The sequence below is a fragment of the Silene latifolia genome, chromosome X, assembly GCF_048544455.1.
Source record: "Silene latifolia isolate original U9 population chromosome X, ASM4854445v1, whole genome shotgun sequence".
Classification (NCBI taxonomy): Eukaryota; Viridiplantae; Streptophyta; class Magnoliopsida; order Caryophyllales; family Caryophyllaceae; genus Silene; species Silene latifolia.
This window is the reverse complement of record NC_133537.1, coordinates 40,785,251-40,799,302: the sequence shown is the minus strand read 5'-3', so window position 1 is coordinate 40,799,302 and position 14,052 is coordinate 40,785,251. Positions and strand designations below refer to the sequence as shown.

The 14,052-nt window shown below is 38.4% G+C and overlaps 1 protein-coding gene across 1 annotated transcript; it reads right to left on the bottom strand.

Annotated features, from left to right (window-relative positions):
* Positions 1 to 6,253: 6,253 nt before the first annotated feature.
* On the bottom strand, positions 6,254 to 7,798 carry LOC141617235 (uncharacterized). Its single transcript, XM_074434420.1, has 2 exons — positions 7,293 to 7,798; positions 6,254 to 7,061 (listed from the first exon to the last, which is right to left on the bottom strand). The coding sequence occupies exons 1-2, from the start codon at positions 7,796 to 7,798 to the stop codon at positions 6,254 to 6,256; spliced, it is 1,314 nt and encodes a 437-aa protein (XP_074290521.1).
* Between the last annotated feature and the right edge of the window lie 6,254 nt (positions 7,799 to 14,052).

Sequence of the window (14,052 nt, the reverse complement as noted above, 5' to 3'; positions counted from 1 at the left end):
AATAATACATGGTTACTATAAAAACCTTAATCACATCTAGACCAAAATATGCAAGCTGCTTGTAATCCAAAGCCAACATCTAAGCTAAAAACCTAAATCCATAATCCACTTAGCCACCATTCAAGTTAATCCTTATGGAATAAAATCTCTTACAATATTAGGCATTAAAGGTAAAACTCACTATCCTCAAACCATAAGTAACAAGACTTTACTAAACCTCAAACACACTTAACTTCCATCAAAGCTCACCAAGGGAAGGTCAGTCTAACCAGTGAATCTCAAGAGAATAGATACCAAGGTGGAGGAATCACCAAGAAGGATTAATTCATCAGATTAAGAGATGAAAATTTATAATAAGAACATAGGAAGAAGCTAAGACTGAAAAAGTAAAGGAAGAAGAACGATGATCATAGACTAACAAGGTCTGAGACCAGAGAAGGAATTTCAAGACTCTAGAGTTGCAAGAGGGCTCACTAGGTCGCTCCATCTTCTGGTAGAGAAATAAACACACGAGTCTTGGGTCGCTTCATCTAACAGATCCACAGTGTAATCATCTCTTGGTCTACTGCACCATCGCGAAACTTGAGTCTACTCTTGGCCAACTGGTCTGCAGCTTGAGCAAGACTGAATCTGGGCTGGAACTACCATTCTCCCTTCCTTGTGGCATCAAGTTCTCCACGCGGTCAGCTAGGTTGTGGAGTGGGTTCAATAACACCATAGCGATCACGTTCTGGTCCGGGAAAACACCACGTCCATGTCCACCTTCGTTCATCTTCTTCATCGGAGAAATAAAACATAGATTCAATGCTAGTCATTGATTTTACATGAACACATAGACTAACATCGGAGTCCTTATTGATTTCTACCCATCTCTCACTAAATCATTTATTTAGTCAAATCATTTATTAGGAATTTTCCTAAAGATCAATGTGTGAGCGTCGAGAGCAGTGATGCTCTGATACCAACTGTAATCCCCTATAAAATCTAGTGCAAAACAGTGGCGGAAACACTGTCGAATGGGATTAAATACACAAAGATAAAAGTTCTATCTGTTATAAATTGAGAATGTATAAAATTCTCAAGGATAAAATAAAAACAATTGGTCAAGTCTAAACAATTGCCACTTTTATAAAAAGGGAGAAAATAAAATTCCTCAAAAGTATCAAAACTAAAAACCATAAAAGAAAACAGAAAACAGAGTAGGATCTGCAGACTACTCGCTAGCTCACACAGAAATCCCCAGCAAAGCTAACACCTGTCATGTTATAAACATAACAGCCACAATCAGTGAGGAGTAACTCGACGTTCTCCCAGCCATATCACATGATATAAATGTTACAGATGCAAATAATATATCAAAGTAAATTGAAATGTTATAAAACATAAGTAACAAAATATGATTACCAAATCACGTTAACCAACGTGCTGCATGCTTAAAAGCAAAATATTTGAAAGATAGAATGGAAATAATTTAGTTGCATGCTAGATATTTAACTTTGGCTATACTCCTTGATACCGCGGCATCTTACACTAGTTTCGGGAACCCAGTGTCACGCAAAGGTGACCAACTCCAAGTCCACTCACTAGACAACAAACTATAACAGGACTCGTCTTACCACGCAAAGCGTAGTCTCACTCTAAGTACATGTACATGACTCTACGACAATCTGTACCTCCCACAAGGGTACCCAATCATATAGCTGTATAAGAACCCGTATGCCTTAGTTTATTATTCTTTGCCCTTACTTTAATTATTCCAAACTTAAAAATATCCCAAGGATAGTATATTATTCACATGGTTCGTAAGTGAACTACACTTTTATTTCTTCAAAACAAAAAACTTAAACTTTACTTCCAAAAGTATAAAATTTATTTAAGGATTTTAAAATAGATAAGTCACTGTAATTAAACTTTAAAGACCGTCCTCTGACTTAAGGTAATTTAGTAAAGACTTATTACTTAGGCTTTAATGAGACGGAGTTCTACATTAGTTTATAAAACTAAACAGTAGTATTGTAAAATTCATAATTAATTACAGAAAAATCGAAATGACGCAAGGCCAATTTTAATGGTTTCTTGTAGCTTTTAGCTACAACTTTCATTTTGACCAAATTTAAATTACGAAAGTATCAGGGGTCTAAAAATTCATTTCTAAGAACTGTCAGAAAACGTCACCCATAATGTTTCAGTTCATAAATCCACTTTTAGAAACCATTTTAAGGCAAGGCATACTTTTAAACATAAGTTAACATTATAAAGATTCTTTTAGAAAAAGATTAGCTACTGTATCAAAAGAAAATATCTTTTAAAAATGAATCTTTGAGAGAAGTCAGAAACGCGTTTTACAGGCGAGTTGTTCACAAATAATTTATTCTGACCAAACTGTAAGTTTAAAGCTTATGAAAAATTTTATGCAGACTCTACACTTTAAAATAACAAGAGTCTATTCTTTACACTTTTGCAAATTCGAAATAAAAATAGGTGATATGATTTTTACAAACAGACGAACATATTTGACAGATTTAACAATGGTTTTCATCAAACTTGTAAAATACACCATAAATCGAAAATAATGATTGAAGACCTACAAATCTATACACAACCTAATACTCCATGTCTCTGCCACATAGTAAAATCTTGTGAATTTAAAATTTTATTTAGTATTTTTAACATAATTAAAACCGAACAGAATCGCTATAATCGCAGAAACTGCGTCAATACTTTAAATTACGAAATAAATACTAAAACTCCAAAATAATTACAACGAAAATTCATGGTATTTTAAAATCTATCATTTAACCCAGAAAAAAAAATTAAACCTCCTGGAAATCATAAAAACGAATTTAACCTATCTTTATCTCATAATAATCGATTTGATAATAAAACTTGTAAATCAACCAAAATAAATACCCTATTGACAAAATAAAATTATACCTAGTCAAAATAAATTATGGATATCAAAAGATCAGAAATTAAATGTTTCAAAAACCATATGTATCAATAAATCATCATAAAACATTAAAAATCCAATAATACATACAACTACAACAAATAAATCGATGTAATACCGAGTAACGTCGTAGTTACCTTGTTACGAATCTGAATCCATATATGTTGGCTTTCAAAATCTCCTCTACAAATCCTTAGAATAGGATGAACGGATGAGGAGAGAAGGTCGATCCAAATAAAGAAGCAAGAAGGCAAGCACGTACGTAGAATAATTTTTAAAATGGAAATAAAGAAGCAAGAAGGCAAGCACGTACGTAAATTTTATTTTTGGAAGCAGAAAACGGGGGAGGAAGAAGCAGGGTTACGTTCCACTATTTTTTTTTCATGAGGGATAGATATGTGAATGATAAGATATTATGTGAGCAAATAAAAATAAAAGGATGTTAAACACCTTTTAAAATATCTCGGAAAAGACTTGGATTTTGATCTTAAAATGATCATTTGAATAAAACTCGGTCCATTTGAAAAATTGGACTACAAATCAACTAAGAACGGACTTAATTAACTAAATAAATCAAAACAGTGAATTAAAAGATAAAAAGTTTAAATCTCATAAATAAGAATTAAAATATATGACATTAGAAATAAATAAGAATAAAAATAAGGTTCAATAGAAATAATTTCCGAAGTCCAACGAATTAACTCGGAGTAGAATTAGAATACGAATTAAATGAATAAATAAGACGAAGCTGAAATAGTTAGAAATAACAATAATTCTCGAAGACAAGGAAATATTCGAGATATAAGAGAACTTAAGAATTCAAAGGAAGAAAAGAAATGGCTCACAGATAAATTCCGAGTCATTCAAATCAAATCATAATCGTAAATAAAATACGGTTACGAAAATAGATTACAAAAATGGCGGTTACACTTATCCTAATAATGGCTTGTTGCTAATGATTTATTCTTTCATGATGGGATATTAGCTACATGGGGATGTCTTGACATAGTAGGTGGGAGATGGAGAATGAACCAAATAGGCTTGATCTTGACTAGTGGCAAGCTACAAATTGGTAAGGTAGAGCCTCTTTTGACTGATGCATCCATATCCGGTCTCTCTTAGGTGAGTGTAGGTGTCTCCTTATAATGTGTGTTTCATCAAAACGCACAAGTATGGTTCTCATGTCATCTCTTGGTAAGCATGAATTCATTTGTTGTAGCATTTTGGAGCCATTCACATGATATATTAGCTTTTTTGACCCCATCACAAAATTTATCCCTAGCTACATCATTGAAATTGCCTACCCTTTTTGAGCTAGTAGCTTAGTTGGATAATGTTTGGGTGCTCATTGGGACATGGTTTATCGTTTGAATTCATGTGAGCTTGGTCTTAATGCTCAAGGGAAAAAACAAAGAAAAGAAGAAAAAAATGAAGAAAGAAAATGAATGAATAAGAAAAGCATGAAAAAAAAGAAGTATGCATTGAAAAGAGAAGAAGAAGAAGAAGAAGAAGAAGAAGAAGAAGAAGAAGAAGAAGAAGAAGAAGAAGAAGAAGAAGAAGAAGAAGAAGAAGAAGAAGAAGAAGAAGAAGAAAATATGTGAAAAATTCTCAAGCATTATTCATATTATTTTCGAGAATTTTCTTACAATTTGAATTGAAAATTGGGTTAAAATTGGGATTGAGCATCCTTACATTTTGGTAGTTGCTAGCTTGACTTAGCTCCACATTACCATAACTCTTTTGTTCCCCCTTCTTGCCCATGTTTATTTGCCTTCTTCCTACCCACTTGGCTTCTTTATCATGCTTACTTTTGATTGTCTTTGCTTGCTAGTTTTGACACGTTTACCATATTAGATTGCGGGCACATTGTTATAAGTTGAGGATAGTTGAGTGTTCATTCACAAAATTGTCCTTTCACATATAAAAGAGTTTGAGTGCCCCGTGAGAGTCCATAAGTCAAAAGATCATGCAAGAGCTTAAAGGTTCATTTCAAAGTTTTCTATGCTACGCCGTCGTGTAAATCTCATCCATGTTTAGCTTTATTCCTTGCCCATGTTGTTTCGGGTTTTTAATCATTATGCTTAGCTTGTTTGGGATATTGCAATTGATGGGATTTGGCTTCTTGCTTGGGGACAAGTAAGGGTTTAGCTTGGGGGAGTTTGATAATTGCATATTTTATATACTTTCATCCCCTATATTAGCTCCATTTTATTTGTTATTTAGCACTTATCATAGTGTCATAAGCTAATATTTGTTGTTCTAGTGTATTTGCTTGTCTTAACGTGTTTTTGTAGGAATCTAAGAATTTAGAGGCTTTTTCCTATCATTTTGTACACTAAGTCCACTAAGCTAAACAAGACCTAATATTGGACTAGCATGGAAGTGTTTGAATGGGTGTTTGCACGAAGATTTGTTGGATTGAAGTGAGAATTACAATTGAAGCCTAATGCAAAAGTCAAAGCCCAATGTTCAAGTCCAAGTCAAGGTGGAAAAACATAAGATTTCAACATGCTTAGGATACTTTTTGGGAGCTCTAAAGATGATAGATGAAGCATTTACCCGGGTGCATTAAGGGTCATTAATCACGCTCTTTGGATTCCTCAACAATTAAGTGGGGAATTAAGTGGAAAATACCCGGAAACACACGACCCCGATCGGGGCCACCCAACCCCGATCGGGGCTGAATGCCTCATGATTTCTTACGTTTTCTTTTCCTCTCCTATAAATAGGAGAGGTATTCCAAGGCTTTAGGCATCTCTTCTTCACGTCTCATTTTACCCTTCATAGCCTTAAGCATTACAATTTCTCTCAATAGTTTTCATATTAGTTTACAAATTAATTAAGCTTGTAGTTCTTAAACATTTGGTTCTTAATACATTTTCAAGCATTTGGTTATATATATTGTTCTTCCATTCAAGTTCATCTCCTTAAGGTATTTCTATATAGTTTACATTTTTACATATCTATTTAGTTTATATTAGTTTATAATTAAGCACTCTAATTAGATTACTTTAGTTTAATTTCTTTTACATGTTAAAACATTTAGTTCATATAAATCACTCAATCATGTTTATCATTTCTCTTTATATAGTTTACAATTTACACCTTAACATGAGTAGCTAAATCTCTTGGTCTAAGGGCTAGGGGAGCCATGCAAAATTGAGTATATAACATGATAAAATAGGTTAATAATAATATTGTTCAAATTGCTTCTATCACATGCTTGTGCCATAACGTTTAATCTTTGTTTAAGGCCTTATTCAATTTTTTTTTTTTTTTGAAAGCAACTGCCCGAAGGCAAAACTAATTAGATAAACGATCAAACCTTACAGCAGCGTTTGTAGACAATGGTAAACCATCGTCCCATAAAATACGACCCAAAACACGAGGAGTACAATGAGCTAAAGCATGAGCTACACAGCTGTTAGAGCGGGATACATGTAACCAATAGACCGACTTAAATTGAGAACTACACGCAAGAATGTCCTCGATCAGCAAAGAGAACATACTTCTTTCCGTCTGTTTTCCTTTAATAGCTTCAATGACCTGTAAACAATCGCTCTCCACTTCAAGGAATTGAATTCCACGCCTCGCCGCTTCTTCTAAGTCGTCTAAAACCGCGCAAGCTTCAGCAATATGCACCTCCCATTGTTGCTCCCTCCCAATCGACATTCCCCACAACACTTCACCCCCTGCATCCCGACACACAACGCCCGTCGTAGTTCCCTCTCCCTCCTTCACACTCGCATCAACATTAAGTTTAACATAGCCATCTCGCGGTTTCCTCCACCCCTCTCCCTGCTCACCTCTGACCCGTGACCCAGCAGCTCTTCCCCTGTCCTTCACTTCGCCATCACACTCCCCAACCCCTTCATGTATAACATCCTTCGCCCGAGTGACAATGAAATTAGGTTCCACCGTAATATTGTCAAAAATGACCCTATTTCGATGTTCCCAAGTTGCCCAACATCCTACCATCATCTTCACACATTCCGTCTCTCCTATGTCCTTCCAACAAGCTTCCACCCACTCCTTAACATCGCTCGCACAACCGTCCATCGGACCATCCACCCCAAGCCCATCCCAAACCCATTTGGCCACCCCACAATCCCTAAACAAATGAAGACTTGACTCTAAAAAAGAATTACATAAAGGGCAAAAAGAGTACTCGCCTCCGACTCGTGCTGCGATGTTCATTCTAGTAGCTAGTGCCTCACTACACAATTGCCAAAAGAAGAGCTTAACGCGAGGCCAAACCGAAAATTTCTAGAGCCGAGTCCAAAGCCGCCGTCCCCTATCCTCATCCGAGTTAGTGGCCATATCACCCTCATCACCAGCTAACCTTCTATATGCGCTGCGTACCGTATACACACCATCCTTCTCTAAGCCCCAAAACCATATATCACTTGGCCTGTTAGGACTAATCTGAATGTTTTTAATCCGTTCTCGTTCAAAAGGTAGGAAAAAGAAGTTAAGTTTCTCCTCGTCCCAATCAATCCCATTCGGTGACAAAAGCTCCCCAACCCGCATTCCTTCATTTCCCGGCCCACAAGGAGAGATAACCCGACCCGTATGAGAGTTCAGAATCCACGCGTGCTTCCAAATATAAGTGTCCATACCATCGCCAATTCTTCCCCTCAGACCTTTCTCCAAGACTGGTCGAGCTTCAAGTATGTTGCGCCATGTATAGCTAGGATTATACCCAAGCGTCGCATTCATAAACTCGCCCTCTGGGAAATACCTAGCCTTCATAATGCGAGTCCAGAGACTAGTCGGATTAGTGATAAGACGCCAAGCCTGCTTGCCAAGCAAAGCGAGATTAAAGAGCCGGAAATCTCGGAAGCCCATTCCTCCCACACCCTTAGACCGAGTCAATTTACTCCACGCCACCTAATAGATTCCTCTTTTCCCCTCATCGTGACCCCACCAAAAGCGAGCAACAATCAATCTCAGCTCATCGCAAAAGTTAACAGGAATTTTAAAAACACTCATCACATAGGTAGGGAGTGAATTGGCCACAACCTTTATAAGAATCTCCTTACCCGCCCTAGACAAAGTCTTCCCGCGCCATCCTTGAAGTCTTTTGCAGAGCTTACCACGAATAATATCCGTGATCACTTTTTTCGATCGCCCAATCACCGTTGGTAGGCCCAAATACCGCGCTTGTTTCTCAACCTGAACTACACCCAAAACCGCAGCCACCTCATCCCGCCTTCCCCTATTCACTCCCTTGCTAAATGAGACAGTCGTTTTATCCAGGCTTACTAGCTGACCCGAAGCATTCTCATATCTTCTCAAAATATTATTAACAACCTCAGCATCCTCAACAGTAGCTCGAGTGAAAAAGATACTATCGTCTGCAAAAAGAAGATGTGAAACAACCGGGGCCGAATTAGCAAGTCGTATCCCATGTAACGCATTACTCTCAACAGCTCGTCGTATTAGATTGGATAACGCTTCCGCACACAAGAGGAAAAGATATGGAGAAAGTGGGTCTCCCTGGCAAAGACCCCTAGTAGGCCGAAACTACTCAGACGGGGTTCCATTGATAAGAACCGAGAATGTGACTGTAGTAACGCACTCCATTACTCGCCGTATCCAAGCTCGGTCAAACCCCATGGTCTCCAGAACCCGTCTCAAAAAAACCCACTCCACCCTATCATAAGCTTTGGCCATATCGAGCTTAATCGCCATATGTCCCTCAGTCTGTCTGCTATTCTTCATAAAATGGAATAATTCAAAAGCAATAAGAATATTATCAGAAATTAACCGGCCAGGAGTAAAGGCACTTTGGTTCTCAGAAATAATCTCCCCCAGAAAAATTTTCAGTCGATTAGCTAATACTTTAGAAACCAATTTGTAAGCTACATTGCATAAGCTAATCGGTCGAAAATCCCGGATCTTGTCAGGCGCCTTCTTCTTGGGAATTAAGACAATATTTGTTTTATTTAACTCACCCGGAGATGTCTCCCCCCGTAAAATTCCAAGAACTGTGCTCACAACATTAGGGCCAATAATTTGCCAATAAGACTGAAAGAAAAGGCCATTCATTCCATCCGGACCCAGAGCTTTCAAAGGGTGCATTTGATTAAGGGCTTCAACAACTTCAGCTTCACTGTATTCCATTTGCAAAAATCTATTCATTCGACCTGTCACTCGCCTCTCTAACCCAACCAGTACGTCATCAAATGCCGAAGGATTAGCCATAGAGAACAGCACCTGGAAGTACCCATTAGCCACCCGTGCCACGACCTCATCACCCGTGTGCTCGCGCCCCTCATCATCAACAAGCCCTCCTATATAATTCTTTATCTTCCTGTCCCCAGCCCGAGAGTGAAAAAATTTAGTATTTCTGTCACCCTCACGAAGCCATAGTGCCCGTGACCGCTGTCTCCAGTACTGTTCTTCTTGCTTGTAAAGGGTAGCAATTTCAGCAATTAACTTACGCCGTCTAGCCACTGCTTCCACCGATCGATCCCCCTCATTTAGTCTAGCCAATTGTTTTCGTTTTAGCTCCAACGCCCTATTGATCTTCCCTATATTAATCTTTTTTCAAGCTTGATGTTCACGAGCACAGCTGCGCAAATAATTGACAAGGTCACCATGTCCCCGCTCCACCCCTCTCATAATCTCTTCCTCACATCCTTCCTCTCCAACCCAAATTTGTTCAAATCGAAACCGGCTTTGTGTTTTACCGCCAATCTCCCTTATATCAAAAGCAAGCTTAATCGGTACATGGTCAGACCATTCCCGATTAAGTAGCTTCGCATAAGGGTATAAATCTAGCCACGTTTCAGAACAAAGTGCACGGTCCAAACGACATTGTCTATTCGCCACGCCCGCTTGCCCGTTATCAAAAGTAAAAGTATACCCCTCCCATGGCACATCCTTGAGCTCGCAATCATCTATCGCAGCCTGAAAATTGTTCATTTGCCATTGAGCCCGACTCCCTTCTTTCATCTCGGTAGAAAACAAAAGCTCATTAAAATCTCCCACACAGATCCAAGGTAGCGTTGACTGTCCACGTAAGAGCCGCAATAAATCCCAAGACAGATGACGGTCAGTAACAGCTGGCCACCTATAGAAGCCCGTAACCCTCCACTCCTTTTCCCCATCTCTAATGTGGAAATCCATATGATGAACTGCGGCAGATACAAAAGTACAGTCCACTCCCCTCTTCTATAAAAAAGCGAGACCCCCCGATCTTCCCATACAATCCACCTCCATCCCATTATAGCCATCTAACCTCTCCCTCACCCGTCTCATATTACGACCACAAAGTTTCGTCTCGCAAATAAAAATCATGGCCGGGGCTTCCCTTTGTATCAGGGTACGAAGGACACTTACCGTGTCGGGGTTGCCCAAGCCCCGACAGTTAAGACTTAAGAGATTCATTGGGCCTGGCGGGGTTGAGTGCCCTCAACCTCCGCCTCAGGTATTATGACGCCCCCGTCAAAAGAAGTCTTCATTCGTTTGTCACTCTCCTGATTATTTTCATCTCCCCGGTTCCTCTTCCCGCCACTTAACACAACAACTATCACATTCATATCTCGGCCCCCCACCCTAGCCTGTTTCTTCCACTCCCTCTTTTTACCTCCCCCTGACACCTGCCCACTTCTCCCAACTTCATGTACCTCAAGCAAACCCTCATCTTCAGACGCCATCTCCATAGAAACCGCAACATGCCTCTCTCCCATATGCCCCTCTCCCATCAAAGTTCCTCCCTCCCCATTAATCCCCTTATCAACAGAATGGTCCCGTTCCTCCGCATTCCCATCAGACCCCTCTCCGACAGTCACCACATTCGGTGTGATAGAAGGCTGCTCACACCTAGCATTGTCCCCTGCCTGCACACCCCCCTCCTTACTCCCCTTGCCTTTCCTAGCTTTGAGATCAATAGCAATTGATTGAAGGCGTTCGATCATCAGTGAAATATCCAATTCAGCTTCTCGTTGTTTCTTGTCATCAAACACCCCATTCAAATCCCTCCTAGCCTTCCCATTCCCGTCAGCTTTCGTCTTAGTCCTTCCCCAAACGGAAGTTCATCCTCTTCATACGGACCATCCTCACAGTCCTTCTCACCATGACCCATAACTCCACACCCGTAGCAGAAAATTGGTAAGCGCTCGTATTTGACATCGAAATGCACCACACGACCCTCTTTCATTTTAATAGGTATGGAAGCTTTAAGTGGTTTTTGGACGTCATGAATTATTCTTATTCTGATGGCTCTATCAATATCACAATTTTGGCTCATATCAGCCTCGACAAAAGTGCCCAAACTCGCACCTAATTTTCGAACATTCGCCTGGCTCGACCTCCCCGAAATAGGAAGATCATAAACCCTAGCCTAAATAGGAAAGTGACAAAGAGGTACATCCATAACCTTACCTGAACAATTGGGTTCATTGAAACACCAGACGAACTTCTCAAAGTGCCACGGCTGCCCTTCGAGTACTCTCGCCTTATCTCGTTCCCCTTCGAATCGAAAAACGAAGGTTTTCTCTTTAGCATCGACAACGTTTCCAGAGACCGGTTTCATTGGATTCCAAAGTCGTATCATCGTATCAATGGCCGCCTTGACTTTTAACGCCCTCGATGCCCACAATTTCCCAACAAGAATTCTACTACCTTAATCGAATCACCCTCATCTTCCCATTCAAAAACCGTATTTTCCAATTCATCACTGCTATACATCGGCCCCTTCCCTTTTCAATTTGGCTCGCGTAAAGAACTCATCTTCTATACCTGCATAGAAAAACAAAAACTACCGAAGAAAACACGCAAAAAGACCTCTCTCACGATCAAAAATCGTGAGAAAGAGCCCCGAGCAAGAGGAGAAACCCTAAGAAAATTAGACAAACCCTAGGAACCCTAGACGTTTGATCGGATGGCCTTATTCAATTGATTAAGTTTGTTCATTCATTCTATAAGTCGAGAGTCACGGAATTGAATTAGACTAAGCATGTATAATAGGACGACCTAGTCATGGACGAGAGTTTCTCTAGGACCCGTTCTATGGTTGACACTAATATCGTGAGGTGGGTGTCTCTAAACCTAAGCAATTGACAATGTTATTAGTACCAACTTTATCATGATCATATGTTTACCTTTGCATGTGTGACCCGAACCCCTTAGACTCCCTTTTAATCATATAATTCACATCATAGTTTTATTAGTCAATCAAACAACCAAGTCAAATCAAAAAACGAAATCGACCTTCATAAAAATCTACCCATAGCAATTCACAACGTAATTCCCGTTTCCTTGTGGTTCGACCCCTATTACTACATTTACTTGTGTTTAGGAAATTTATCTTTACATAGGTACGCGATAAGCCTACCAATCAATAATATTACAATTTAAAAGATTATTTTCTCATATAAGTTCAGTCCATGGTCCGGTCCGCGGTCCATTTGGTTTGGTCCAGGATCAGACCAAAGACCAAAGTAGAGTAAATAGGTGGTCCGTGGACCGGACCAAATGGTCCGGTTCAGTCTGGTCTTTGGTCCGGACCACCGAGTGAACAACCCTATGTGAGGGTTTCATACCCATACCTCAAACCCATGAGGTATGGGTTTCTCATACCCAAGGAGAGGGGTGGGTAATGAGATTGATACCCATGGGAATGAAATTAAAATAAGCAAAAACATGAAATAAAAATTATGGCATAATGTAAATCAAATCTTCTATATACTTATTTGATTAAATTTTTATTTTCATTATTTTATAATACTAAAATTTTAGAATTAAAATATTTTATTTTACTGATTTTAACTTTTAATTGAACTCTAAACCCATACAGGTCAGAAATGAAACAAAAGCGTGGTATGAGGAATCAAGTTCCAACCTCATACCACCCAGGTATGATTCCTGATTCCAAACTCATACCCATGTACGAAACAAACGCCCCCTACATGTATTAAGGAGTACTCCCTCCTATAGTCCTATTCAACCTAATGTTCCCCTTTCATTATAATAAGCCTTATCTATATTAGAGAAATGGGAACATTAGTCAAAATAGGAGGGAGTACTTGATTGTTTTTTTATTGAAACAGTAAGAATTAGTATAGATCCCGCGCGACTGCGCGGTTTTTTAGATAAGAATATTAAAGAAAATAGCAATTATACAACTGATATTTAACTCAATTTGAAATTTATTTGTAAAATTATTGTTATTAATGTTTTGTATTAATCGGTGGAAAAGGTAAAGTTTAGTATACACCAATTGTAGATATAATTTAATGAAAGCCCAATTGCAGATATGATATAATCAATTACAAATATGATATAATGAGAGTATTTATACCCAAATTCATTTAGGTGGGAAAATTTGGGAGATCTCTTATTCTTTTAGTATAAGGGGATGCGTCTACGTTGGATTGGTTTTTCTCAGGTTATGTTTATCAGATCTAAAAGTTTATGGCAGTATTAAACTAATTGAAATGTAAATAACGTGAATTGAAATGACATGGTCTACTAATTGAAACACTTTTAACGAATCTGAAGCAAAAGCATTCAAGTTATGAGCTGAGAACCCCAAACAACGAGAATAACCTTATTTGAAAAAAACTCGACATGAAATAATTTGAAAATAATGCAAGACCTTATTTAAATACGACTCAGCACAATATAATTTGATTAGAACAAACAAATACTTGAATAACAAACAAATACTTAAAAGATTCAAGCCAAAATGATATGATGCAAACACTTCAATTCTTTTGGGTGTGTTTGGTTGACTCCAGTGTTATAGATTCGCTCCCTTCTAATGTGGTTAAAGGATTTTTTTTGAAGGATTTTGAAATAGAGTTAGATATCAAATAAATTTTAAGAGATATTTTTGGATACACCGGGTGTACCATGTCATCGTACACCCTACCCAATAAGAATATTAGAGTTGAATAAATTCTCCACAAATAATAGAATATAAACTTAATAAAATAAAGAATAAGACATCTCATTGGTTAAAATTGAATAAATTCTCCATTACAATTTACAACCCCATGAAATACCATATACCTACCTTCCCCCTTAGCTTCAAACTCTCAATTCTTTCATGTTTATTATTGAAATGAACCAAACAAGTTTTTAAAGGTATG